At 41.9% G+C, this 13,467-nt stretch overlaps 1 protein-coding gene across 2 annotated transcripts; it reads right to left on the reverse strand.

Moving 5' to 3' along the window:
* Positions 1-12,918, reverse strand: LOC110480348 (uncharacterized). Of its 2 annotated transcripts, none has more exons than XR_013340532.1 (8): positions 12,765-12,918; positions 10,130-11,143; positions 5,006-5,156; positions 4,425-4,518; positions 3,326-3,444; positions 2,624-2,766; positions 1,816-1,964; positions 1-444 (listed from the first exon to the last, which is right to left on the reverse strand). XR_013340532.1 is itself a non-coding variant. In XM_031505689.2 (8 exons), the coding sequence occupies exons 2-8, from the start codon at positions 10,153-10,155 to the stop codon at positions 333-335; spliced, it is 843 nt and encodes a 280-aa protein (XP_031361549.1). In that variant the 5' UTR covers positions 10,156-11,143; positions 12,765-12,918; the 3' UTR covers positions 1-332. The 2 variants fall into 2 exon arrangements, 1 of the variants encoding a protein (XP_031361549.1); XM_031505689.2 differs by having other exon boundaries at positions 1,816-2,013.
* Positions 12,919-13,467: the final 549 nt, after the last annotated feature.

Consider the following 13,467-nt stretch of genomic DNA (forward strand, 5'->3'; position numbering starts at 1 on the left):
GTCTGAGCTTGGCTGTGCTCTAATGAAATGCAGTGGGAGTCAATAATTGTGAGTTGCTGTTGACACAGAGTTGCTAAATGAGAAAATCACACGCTGTTTTTAATACACCAAACTCATGATATCCTGTATAACATTATGTCTTATTTACATACCATACCCATACTTATTTGGTATCACAAGTGCACTCAAAAATGTTTTATTTCTGTTTCAATATCTCTTTGACCAGTAAAAAAAAAAAAAAAAAACAAAAAAGAAACTTCCATAACCAGGATTTACAGTCTCTTTTAAGCAAGGTGGTTGTAGCACAATTGTGATCCTACAAAAATACTGTGCTAGAGTAGAGTACACATTCTGTAAAAAAACTTGACATCAGGGGGTGAGCAGTCCTCTGGCAGTTTTGGGATGCCATCCAGTATTTTCAGGTTTGGCAAATTGGAGAACACACTTAAAGAGAGACAAAAGAAAAATAGAAATTGAGAAAAATAATATTGGGAAATGTTGAGGACAAAACAGACACTGATAAAAAAGAAACAGTGGATTCAAATGTATCTAAAATAGATTTGGGTTGTTGGAAATCTTGATTTGTCATTTGTTGCAGAATTTCTCTGATAAAGAGCTAATTAAAACTCTAAGATTTTGCTTTATTGCACCACTTTTATATCCTCAGACTCAATAGAACACCTCAAGAACCTGTCTTCCAACAATGACAATGAACATAATATCACAGTTATACCAAATAGTACCAATATTTAATTGCCCCAAGAACTGGGAGATTGAGAGCAGAAACACAATTAGGAACTGTTAAAAGGTGATTTCTGCTTTTGTTCTCCTGGACTTGTAGATATGCAAATAAAAGGCGAAATCCATCATTTAAAATGTGCTTTTCCCCTTCCATGCTGATATCTGCCTCCCTGCCTTCATCAGCACCACACTGCCAAAGGGATGCCCACAACACTAAAGGGAAAACATGCTGGAAACTCAGAAAGGTTTCAATTAAACTCTTCTTTTAAACTTTTATTTTTTCCCTCTCCCAGGAAGGATGGGAGGAGATTTGTCCCGTTTCAGACACACCCTGCAAGGTTTGTCTCCACAATATCAGCACCTGGCTGTGTTTGTAGTGGGGCAAAACATGCAGCATGCAGATTTGCTAAGAGTGAGGCTTAGAATAGATGATATTCTCCTGAATTTTCTTGGATTGTAATGCCTTGGGTTGGAGTTTCCATTTCCAGTATTTGAGGCTGCTCTGTTAAATCTCCAGCCCATCCCAAAGGCTGCAGCACAAATTGCACTGAGGGGCTGCTCAAGGCAGAGCAGCTTCCACAGGGACAGGGGGAATCCAGGAAAATCAAATGAAGGGAGCTTCATTTTCTCCTGCTTTTGCTCCCATTTTTCAAGGCATCCTCCTGATTCCATCTCTGACATGTAATGCAATTCAGGCCCCGTGCAGAACCCACCAAGGATGCAATGAGACTGAAGAGAGTTTGAGTAATAGGTAGTTTCTATTAATAAAAGGGAATCTAATTTATCTGCCCTGCTCGCTGTCTCTAAACTTGATCCATGGGCTTAGTTCAGTTCCAGAACTGCCAGTCATGCCATTAAGAAGCATCATAGGCACTTTCTGAATATTTGGGGGCTTTTATCACATAAAAGCTCACTAACCCATGCTCCTGAAGCATTTCAGAGCATTAAAACTACAGGGAAATGAAAAGCTTCTTTAGAAAGCTTTTTGGATTTCAGATCCCATGCCTTTGAAACTCTGACAAACATTTTTTTTGTGTTTATCACTTTTGTTAGCCACGGGAGTGCTGGACTTACAGCTGTCTGTATCTTTCCTGGAACTCACAGGGATTCCTCTTGAGGACCAGGGATTCAAGTGGAGTGTGTCTGAAGTCTGAAATCCCACTCAGGGTCGTGATGTTATTTTCAGCGAGAGATAAGTGCTGAATCTGAGGGATCTTTGGCAGCTGTTTGAAGGATGTAAAGTGGTTTTTATTTACATTTAGCTCTCTGCATCTGTAAAGTACAAAGTGTATGCCATCACTATCACATCTGGGACAGAATCCCTACAACAGGGATGGGTTTTTTACACTGGTTTCACATTTTGGGCTCCTTTTGCCTGGTCATGGACTGCCAGATCAGACCCACACACTTTATATTCCCTTAATTCTTTATATTGTACAACAGATGCATCATTATTTCTGTTCTCAGTACTACAACTCTCCATACATCTAAATACACAACAGCAGAGTAGCAACAGATGGATGGTAAAGGAAATTTATAGTTGTCATGGTCACACTTGGCCTCTCTGCTTGGGTTGTGTTCACAGAGATTCCTTCTGGGTAAAACAGCTTCCCCTTTTGGCACAGATCACTCTCAAGCTGGCTGGGCTCATTAATTATTCCCCAGGAATAAATAATAAAGGGGACATGGTCTGATCTCCTCCCTGGGGATTTTCAGCCTGGGGATGAACTCAGAGCAGCAATAAACTGATGGATGCTCAATCCAACACCCCCAAGAGCAGCTCTCAAGAGCCTGCTCCAGCTGCCACTTCAGTAAAATGTTGGTTTCTGGGATATTACATAAAATAGATCACATAAAAACAGCAGCAGGACACTTTGTCTACCTTGGCAACCTTATGGCACTGAGGTCTGTCAAAGAATTGTCCACCAACCAAAGCTTTTCCACCCGAATTAACCTTCGGAGGATTCTTTTGAAGTTTTCCACCTGATAAAGATCACCCAGGTCCTGGAAGGAAAGGTTCAACTCCTGGAAAGGGAAAAAATAAGACAAATCACTTTTTTTTTTCCCACCCTTCCTTTCTAATAGCTATATAATTCAATATAGAATTAGTCAGAGGTAGTTAAAATGAGAATACATTTTATGCTGCTGCTCTTATAACAATTGGGGGTACCAAGTGCCAAATCCACCTCAGAATCATAGTGATGGACCCCTTAATTCTTTGAAAGGAAGAAAGAAACCATTCTCAAGCACTAATTTTAGTGTCCATCTCCTCCTTCCTCTGTGAGTGGGGTTACCAGTGTAGGGGAGTGAGCAGGGCTGAGTGATTGTGGCTTCTTGATTTGGCCTGTAAACTCAGCTGACACCAAAATTCTGTGCAGCAGCCAGATATAAACATTCACAGAGTCCTCACAGAATGGTCTGGGTTGGCAGGGAATTCAAAATTCTTCCAATTCCACCCCACTGCCATAGCCAGGGACACCTTCCTTACAACAGGTTTAAATCTATTAAATGCAGTGAGCAGCCAGCACATGATTATTTGGTTTCTTTACAACTACAGTTCAAAGTGTTAATGAGAAAGTTTTACAGCACAGTTTTCCCAGTTCTCTTGCAGCCTCTTTTCCCATTTCTCTGGGTCAGTTACTTGTTTTCTTCTTTTCAGAGTATGTTCTTCTTTTCTGAAAAACAGCTCTTCTTCTGAGGGCCCTGGTCAGAGAAAAAGATTTACAGCTGGGGATGTGATACAGAACTGGCACTTAGTCACTTGCTGGAAGAATATATATATATATATATTGCTGGGAAGGTTCTGTAATGAAGAAATATATATAATATTACAGGTGTGTTACTTTAAAGGCTTCTGAGATTTAAATTAATGGGAAGACTTTTCTATCATTTCCAGGCCCGTAATTCAGCCAGCAATCTACAGATTTTGTGCATGGTTGGTAAATGACAGATCTGCTACAGATCAGAATGAAAACTATTTCTGAAGGGTTGTTCATAAGGATCTGAGTGCTAAAATCCTTCTTATTCCTTGCCATGCTGTGAGCTAGCCTTTGATTTTCCCCAAAAAGGAAAATGTTTGCAGCTTCCAGAGCAGCGCCAAGGACCAACAGCCCCACTCCAAACCTCATTTGTATTGAGACAGACACACATTGGAGACTTTAAGTCTTAAAGAAAAGTTTAGAGCTATGAACATCTTCAAATTCCTGATTAAAGCAAGGACTGGCTGGAAATTTTCCACTGTTTACTCCCAAACATGCAAATACTGGATTTTAAAACCCATCTGTTCTTGTGTGTGTCTGTAGATTGCAATTGAGCCAATTTAGTCTTAAAATATAATAAATGTGCCACTGTTTGCAGGACTGGGTTGGTTTGGCTGTTTGGCATGTGGCTACTGTGTTCTGAACAGCCAAATGTTAATGAACTTCTCAGAGAAGTAATCAGCAGCACATTAATACTAAAAATTTTCAATTTCCAGTTCAGGCAGTTGCTTTTCATTTTGGAAATCACAAAGGATAATTCGCTAATGATTAAAAATAAAGCAAGCGTGGGAACTGTGAGCTGAAATCCTGCCCCTTTTCAAAGGAATGGCAAACTCCACGATTTCAGCTCATCACTTTTAAGGGTGCCCTCTTTGCCTCCGTGGAGATAGGGCTGAAATGTCAAAGTGTCTTTTTGATCTTTACCTTCCCTGACTCGGGGACAGAGGAGCTGATTTCCTCGAACACCGTGTTCCTCTATGTCACACCAGCCAAGGTACTTGAAGGAGTCAGAAGGAAGCTTAAAAGAAAGGCAAAATAAAGATATAAAAGAATCAGTAGAAGCTCTCGAGGGGTTGGCACTGCATTTTCTCTTATTTCTGGCCTTATTACAGCAGAAATCCCCCCAGTCAGAGCCATATTCAGGAGCTGGTAAATGCTGTGGGAATTCACAGCTCATCCTGGTTAACTCCAATAAATTGGCTCCAATATTGGAGAGAGCCTGCTCAGGGCTCATTATCCCCCTGCCCATGGCAGCAGTTTGGTGCTCAAACTGCTCAAATCCCCTGCCACAGCTGACCCCAAAAAGCAGAACCTTATTTAAATTCCACCCCAGTTTTGGAGGATAAAAGGAGGGAAACAAAATCCACTTCAAAGCTGAGGAAGAGATTTGCACCTTAACTCCTCCGTGTCACTGTCTCCTCTTTACAAACCTGCAAGCAGACTGGGAAACCCAACACTTACTGGGAAACCCAACACTTACACTTACTGGGAAACCCAACACTTACTGGGAAAGGGAGCCTGGGGTCCCAGTTCTGCCCGAGGGCTCCTCTGTTTTGGGGTAAAACCAGTGGAGTATCGTGTGCATCCCTCAGGATGGAGCAGCAGGAGGAATAAGACTTTAAGAATTTCTGATTGCTTGTAGTCAGACCTGAGGAACTGGAGAGGAGATGTTAAGCCAGCGTAGATTCTGCCCAGAGAAATGCAAATTTTATTTGGTTTGTTTAATAATTACAGAAAATACAGAATAGCTCAGGTTAGGATTTGCCAGCAGGCAACAAACACATCCTGAGGCCAAAGCATGGGCAGCCCCTCACCTGAGCTGCATTTCCTGACACACAGGAGCTTTTCACAGCTGTGACAAACACCAGAAAGAGGAATTTACTGGCAGCTTGTTAAAAAACATGAGTCTTGGAGGAAATTGAGAGCTGATCACGTTCAACAGCATGATGTGCTTGCTCCCTTCTACCCAGGAGAGCCCTGCTTTTCTGGATCTGGATTGGATGAAAAGATACCTCAGTTATTTATTTTATTCCATTGTACATGTGGTTCAACTCATTATTTTACTAATATTAGTATATTTATTTCAGTCTCTTGGATATGTTCTAGGGGATTCTCAGAGGTCTGGAGAAAAGCTGAATTTTGTTCAATAGAGTCTGCAAATCACAGAATAATTATTGCTGGAAAAGCCCTCCAAGGTGACCAAGTCCAACCTCCAGCCTGAAGCTGTGTGTTCATGTGCCCTTTTAGTCCCTAGACTATAAACACTACCAAAAGTCACATTTTATACACCCCAAATGGGGAAATTTGTCCAATTTTGCTTCAGAGGGATTGAAGAATTTGCAGACTGGCAGCTGCAAATTAGGAATTTACCACAGAACACTTGAAAACAATGATTTCATTCACTCGGGGTGTGCATCCAGCACTGTAATTTGATGTTTACTCTACAGGCTCGGGGAGCTCTTGCCAGGGAGCCTCAGCATCATAAAACCACTGGAGTCAGGAGCAGAAATAAATAAATAAAACAGAATAAAAATGCAGCTTTCAAATGGTTTGGAGAGGAGGGCAAGGAAGATTTCACACTTGGAGTTAGAGGGGAGGCAGAGCTCTCCTCCCTCCTGCTTTATGGGGGGTTTTAATGGGGTCACACCGGCCCCAGTGAATGGTGGGTGACTCCCAGGAAGCTCTGTCAGCTCAACATTTTGGAAAAGAACACTCCTGAGAAACTTTCTGAGGTCACCTCGAGGAAAGCAGCCCCTGTGGGGTGTGTGTTAGAGAGCAGCAGGAGTTCACACACAGCAGCCCTGTGGAAAGAGGATTTACGTTGGGTAAATGGTAAAAAAACCCACAGAAAATAATAAAATAAAATAAAAAAAGCTGGGAATTCTTGTTTAGCTCTGTCTTGCTGCTTGTTCTGCTTTTACCTCCTTGTATGGTAAATGAAATCAGGCCAAAGAAAAATGGTAGCAATTCTTTTGTGTTGAAGAAAATGATCTGTGATTTTTGCTCAGTTTGGAAGCGATCTTTTAGGAGGTATTCAAATGATTATTTATAACTGCAAGACTTTTCAAAACCTACCTTCCTCTCAGCTAGATACTGCCTCCTCTGCTGAGACAGGAATATACACTCCCAGTCCCTGGAAATGTGGGATAAAACATCTCAGCCGAACCATTGAACATGATATCTGTTCTGATCTCCTGGCAGGAAACCCACTCACAAAATTCTGCATCAGCGATGGCAAGTAAACCATCAAGTTCCAGAAAATATAAATATGTGATGGGGACAGCTTCCCCAGTCAGGTGGGTAGTGAGATTTCCATGGGAAGGAGTGACAGAAAGAGACATTTTTCATCTCAAAGCTGCCTGGGTTTAACAAGCACCAGCTGGACCCCCACATCATGTCCCAGGAGGTTTTTTCTGGGGGAGCAAGTGCCACACAGCTCTTCTCCCCCTTGCTTTGTTTGCCTTCCTATTTTGCTGCAGAATTGATGCAAAAGGAGCGGCAGTGAAGGAGGCAGGATGCAATTCCAGGCAATTACAGATCTCACAATACATGAAAGGAACAAAATTTCCTGCCTTGATTGTGAGGCCCTTCGGCTGGATATGAATCTCCAATGACACCTCTGGGAGCAGCACACTAGATTATGTCAAGCATTAAGGGAAAAAAAATTAGATTCATGATGTCTGTCCAGGCTGAGTCATTTCCTCTCACTTCGCCTGCAGTGAGAAATTGGTGGTTATCATAAATCATGGACCTAAATTCTTATGAGAGAAGAATTAATTTCACTAATGGAAACCCTCTGTGGCAATGCATTCCTCCATTCTCCCTCTTTTTGGGGGGTGTGGGGGAGTATTTATGACTTTTTCAAGCAGAGGTATTTAACTATATTTTAAGAATTCCATAATAGAGGTTTGGAAAGGAAACTTCAAAAGGTAATGGGGAGGGAAAAAAAAAATCTTGTGTGTGACCAGCTCCTAATTTCTGAGGCTGGCCCTTAGTCCAGCTCCTATCATGGCTATAACTTTGCAGCTCACACCAAATCCAGGTACATTTTTTTTTTTTTTCTTTTTCATCTCAGTAACTAACAAAACCCCACAAAACTGTACCAAACAATTCTTTGCAGGCACCTTGAAGTCTGGAGTGCTCTATGTGAGCTGACAAGAGGGAGCACAGACTGGGGGGGGTAACTGGAAGCACTCCTGGCTCACCCCTTGTATTTTACATTATTTTTCTCAGTGGAAGCCCCAGTGAAGAATTCAGTGCCTGAAGTGCTTTGCAAACTGTCAGGAATGAGAACAGAAATGAGAACAGAACAGCTCCTGCCTTTTTCAGAACACGACTGAGGAGATATCAGGCTGTACCTTGGAAAATCCTGCCCTGCTGAGCTCCCTGATCAAAGTCAGGATGGCAGCGGGGCTGTGGGGCTGGGGGATGTTCTGCTCTCACTGACACCTTGGCCAGGTTTCCAGAGAGCCCAGGCTGCTCCACGTTTCCTGTCTGCACTCAAGCACATCTGAGTCCAGCTGCTTTTCAGTGCAGGACACATTAAAAGCCCACGAAAAGACTTTGAAGAGCTAAAGCTGAGCTGCTTCTGAAACTACACCAGTGAAAGGTATGGACTGAGAAGCAGAGTGAGAAGTCCCTCCTGTGTGTATTTTAGATATTTGGCTGTTAAAAAAGGAGTGTCAGTCAAATCCTTTCTCCTGATGGAGCAGCAGCCTCGACAAACAAACATCTGAGGCTGCAGCACAGTTCAGCTCTGCTGCACAGAGAATGGGGAGCTCAGCTAAAGAGGAGTAAGGACAGAGAAAACTCTTGCATTTGGGATTTGAAAGGCTTTTTGTCCCAGCCTTTTGAGCAGTTTTGGGGGCTGATCTAGCTCTCACAGCCTCATCCCCAGCTGCTCTTCAGGAACCAGCATCCTCCAGCAGGCTGAGCTTTCACCGAGCCATGCTGCTTTCCCCTTAAATCTGAAATGCCCTGGATAAAAGGTTTGGGAACAAGCAGTAGGGCTATTTATAACTCTTCACATATCCAGAGTCAGAATTCCTGTGGTGCTTGCTACATCCCACCAAATCACAGCCCATATCTGATGGAAAGGGCCCTGCTCCTGTGGTTGATCTCAATGAGGTCTGGTCAGGCTCTTATTTAGCAGCAAAGTGCTCTCAGATCATTCAGTCCTGATGCTGTGGAAGTGAAAAATGTGGACTATTCTAAAGGAAGGAAACAAATCAAATGTGTTTTAAGATCCTTTTGAAGGAACAGAAAAAAAAGTCCAAACTAGAGAAAATACGAAAAGAGCAATAAATCCTCCCAAAGCAAAGAGTTTCTATCACTGGGTGAGAGCTGCTGATTTTGCAGGCTCTAAGAAAGCTGGTTCTGGATCTGCCCAAGCTGCCTGTACACATAAGTGCTTACTCCCACCCAATTATTTAACACCCAATTATTTATTATTATTCTCCAAACACCCAATAATTTATTATTATTATCCGAACACCCAGTGATTTATGTTGTCCCAGTCAATGGCAAATGCCAAAGCCATCAATGAACTGCAGGGGTAACTTACCAGCACAGTTTGTGAAAGCATTTAAGAGATGGCAAACTCAGAATTCAGGCTGTGCTTCATTTCAAATATACACAATTTACTGCTCCAGAGCAGCTCTGCTTGTATGCAAACATTTATTATGAGAACTCTCTGAACTTCGGAGAGTAGAAGATATGGACATAGTGTTTGCATGCTCTATTACCTTTCAATTATTTTTATAGGAGTTTTAGGAGGCATTATGCAACATTTCAAAGCAGTTCTGAGCATAATTCAGTGACAAAACACACCTGTAAGTTATGGCTACAAAGCATCCTTGCTGATAGCTGTAGCATCAATTATCTCACTTTATGCTTCATAAAATTGCCACCCCCCCAAGACATAATTAACTTAATTAGGTCCTATCACCATAATGATACACTCTTAGCATATTAACTAACATTTTCCTCATGGATCCAGCCTGCACCTATGTCGTTATTGGACACCAAATGAGTACACAGAAATTTGGTAAGTTTAAAAGAGAAAAGGACCCAGTTTTATTCAAACATCTGGTATTTATAGAATTCTGAAGGTGACCATGGATTGGAGGATGGAATTACCACCTCCAACCACACTGGTCCAAAGAGCAATCAATCATTTCTCTCTGCCCACAGAGAAATATGTAAACTATTCTATTTATCCATGAAATTGTGTGGGAATTCTGACTCTCAAATATGTAAATATTTGAAGTTTTATGAGAATTTAAAAACTTTCAAAAGAACTATAAAATAAAATTTAACACTTTTAAAAATCGAAGCAACACACCTATACAAAGCCCACACCTCAATCCACGTCCCTTCCATTTTCGCACAACACATTCTCGCAACAAACTCGACATTTTTTGTTGGGACAGCTTTTTCCTTCCAGCAATCAGGCAGTGCCACCAAGACAAACAGCTCTGTTGGAATTCCTGTTTTCCCTGCACAGCACTCTCCTTCAGCAACACAGGCTGGCACATTTTTAAAAAGACACTCAATCCTGTAACTCTATCTTTGTTGTCAAAGCATGTCAAGCAATGACTACAGGTTCGTGTCTCCTTGCACCCTCCTACCTTTCAGACATGTCTGGCTGCTGCATAAAATCCTCACATCTTGCTCAGGGCTATTTGTCTACAGGCAGAGCTTATCTTCCACCTCTGGCCCTGCACAGGGAGGGAGTTCCAGAGGCTCTGGAGAGGGGAACCTGCCGGGATCCTGGTGCTGGCTGGCTGGATTCGCTGTCTCCAAGGGAACGCTGTCACCTTAGGAGCTTTTGTTACCAACCTCTTAAGCACACCAAACAAATTCCTGGGCTGATCCAGCTGGTATCAGTGAACTGTTTTTCCAGAAGGTGCCTAAAGATAGGTTGGTGATACCTGTAGCAAGATACGTGATCATCCAGCTGAATCTCTGCTCGCTCCGCTTCACTTTCACCAATTCCTTTCCCGGTTTTGCCCACTTGAAGTTCGTATTTTTGTTGCCTAAAAGATCTCCTGCTTTATTAATGGCTTGTTAAATGCCTTATTGATGTATCTGTTGGATGAAAATACTTAAAGAGGCTCAGGCTTTATGTAATGTTCAGGAAAGTTCTTCACTAGCACCTCTTTGCACGGTTGGGTGTTCTTGCCTCACTTGAAGGTGCTCAGACATTTTAGGAAATCTCCCAGGCTTCCTTCTTCAGGTTTGAAGAGAATGAAAACAACAGAGATTCTTCTCTTGCTGGGAACCAACAGGCCAGGTTTGTGTCTGTTTTTATGCTACATTTTTCCTAAAACATTCAAGCTGTAGGCACCGATTATCAGTCCAGTGAATTATTCCCTTCAAAACGCATTTGATTTTTGTTTGCTCACCCCGACAAAGTGCAGGTGCTGGCAGGGTTCCAGGGTGGAATTGCAGCAGCCCAGAATGGCTCTGGGCACTGGGTAGTCCCTGCTGTTGTTCACAGATGGTTTTTAAACTCCAACAGGGGTGATGGGACCCAGGTTTTAGGGGAAGGTTACAATGGAGCTGGAAATTGTGCCCTGTTGATCTGTGACTGCCAAACTGCAGGCACAGCCCCTTCCTCACTTGAACTCCTGGGCTCTGTCCTAAAAATAAAAAGGATAAATAGATTAAAATCAATGTGGAAAAAGTACACAATCCCCTCTGCCCTGGGATATTCAATTGGAAATGCCATATAGTCAAAACCTCTGTGGTTTATACTTCTACCTTGAAAGAAAAATTACTCCTTATCCTTGTTTCCTTTCACATTTCTCTTTTCTCTTTTAGGTCATTGCAAAGGCTGATCATTATAAGGTCTTCTTGTACAGAAAGTTCTGTGCTTTCCCCAATGGGTGCTGAAGGCTCCAAAACCTTCTCTTAGAAATTCTGCTGGCAAATTTCACCATGCCAGCAAAGCAGAAGGGAATAATGGCAATTAGAGAATTTCAGCTCCATGCACAGGCATTCAGTGGCTCCAAATGTTGAATTGACAGATCGTTAGTGAAATTTAACAAAGCAGTCATTCCACACAGGTTTCATTAAAACTTTATGTGCTGAGAACTGAGTTTATTATGGGGTGATGAGGACAGGGTATTAAGAGATTCATCAGGTCACTTGAGCGAATCATTCCTCTGTCTGCTAAGGATAAAGAAATTAATATCTAAATCAAAACAAAATTGTAATTTGGGGCCTTTCTACTTACTGTTTTTCCCCCTGTCTATAAAATGAAAGGTATTGGTCCCCATCACAGCCTAATGGGCTTCAGATCTTTTATGGCAAATGCATTCCTCATAAAGCCCATGAAAAATTATCTCTGTGCTATTTCAGAGGAACGACATATTTTACATGGTGTCGGCCTTTCCATTATAAACACTATTTTTCAGATCTTTACAGCCTGCCCATAAAAATCTGCTTCTGACAAGAAATTCAGCAGTGTGACTCTACTCTGCAAGAAAGAAATCTTTTTTTCCCACTTTATCTAATTTTGACCAGTAGTTTTGTCTTTGAATTGGGTAAACACAGGGTGGGCATCGGTCTCAACCCTGTGTCTCTCACATCTTTTTTTGTCCTGTTGGATTCTTCTCTGCATGTTCATTAAATTTGTAGGAACTGGGCAGAATTCAGCTCATCCTGAGGTCTGATTAATGACAAAAACTATCCCAATTATTCTCACTGCTGTGAGAGGCTCTGTTGTTCCGGGCACCAGAGAAAGTCAGGAAAACAGAATTTGCTCCAGAGGTTTTGCACTTTAATTAAACAGAGCAGACAGACCAAGAGTAGGAAGAAAGGAAATAATATTATCCCTCCTCCTTTTATGCAGAAATAACTGAGATGCTCAGACCATGAAATCCTGGCACTGTGGGAGCAGAAATGCTGTTCCTGTGCCCAGGGTCAGCATTCACACAGGATTCCCAGCCACTGACTGGATGAACAGTCTGGCTCTAAAGTCTGCATTTACTGCCTGACTTTCTGAGCTGACATTTTGTTCATCGTCATTAAAGAATACTTAAAAGTAATTTCTCTTTTATAACACTTTTCTGATTCAGGGATAAATCAGTTTGTTGACATAATTTTATGTTCTTTATGTAAAACCCTTTTTTTTTTGGGTGCTAACTTGATGCAAATTGGTGATATCAAACCATTAAGGTTGATACCACCAGTAAAATCAGACCAAAACACATAACAACACTTCAGCACCAGCAGAAAGTTAACTTTTATTGATCTTACCTGGTTTGGACATATCCAGGAATCCAGGGCATTCATGTTGGATGAGTCAGCCAGAAAGAGGGAATTTCTTGGGGTGTTTCAGTGGTGTGCTGTGCGTGGCCCTGGAAAAGGAGCACACTTTAGTGCCCAAATGCTCTCAGCTGGCTGAGGCAGAGGCACCTCACTCAAACAAACTGGTTATTTTGCTGAGTTACCCAGGCAACACTTTCCTTTCTGTGCTGCCCATCCAGGATTCCAGGAAAGGATCTGGAGAGCATTCCCAAGGAAAAGCCAAGGACAACAGAATAAAGCCTTGGACAGGAGGAGAGCAGAGTTAGTGAAACATTTCCTCAGGGTCACCAGACTAAAAGGAATCAACAGCTAGCTGCATAAATAATTGAAGTGAAAACTATATATGTCTGCTTTTCTGAGGTGTTGCAAACCCATGGATTCCAAGAGGGTTGGAGGGGCTGTAACCAAGCAACAGGGACTGAAATTTGTTCTCTCTTCTGGAAAAACAATGGACTTGCAAGTCATAATGACAATGCCTGGCACTGAAGAGCGAGCCCTTCCTTGATTTAATAGTCTTTGGATGAAGTTATAAGAAAAGATGATCATTAAATGAGGAAAGCATTTCTATTTGGTTTAGGAGAGGCCTATTCCAGTATCAAATCTACCTTTTTCTAAAAAAAAAAAATGAAGGTCAACAATTTCTGGATGAATC

Source organism: Lonchura striata, chromosome 10 (assembly GCF_046129695.1).
Source record: "Lonchura striata isolate bLonStr1 chromosome 10, bLonStr1.mat, whole genome shotgun sequence".
NCBI classification, from domain to species: domain Eukaryota; kingdom Metazoa; phylum Chordata; class Aves; order Passeriformes; family Estrildidae; genus Lonchura; species Lonchura striata.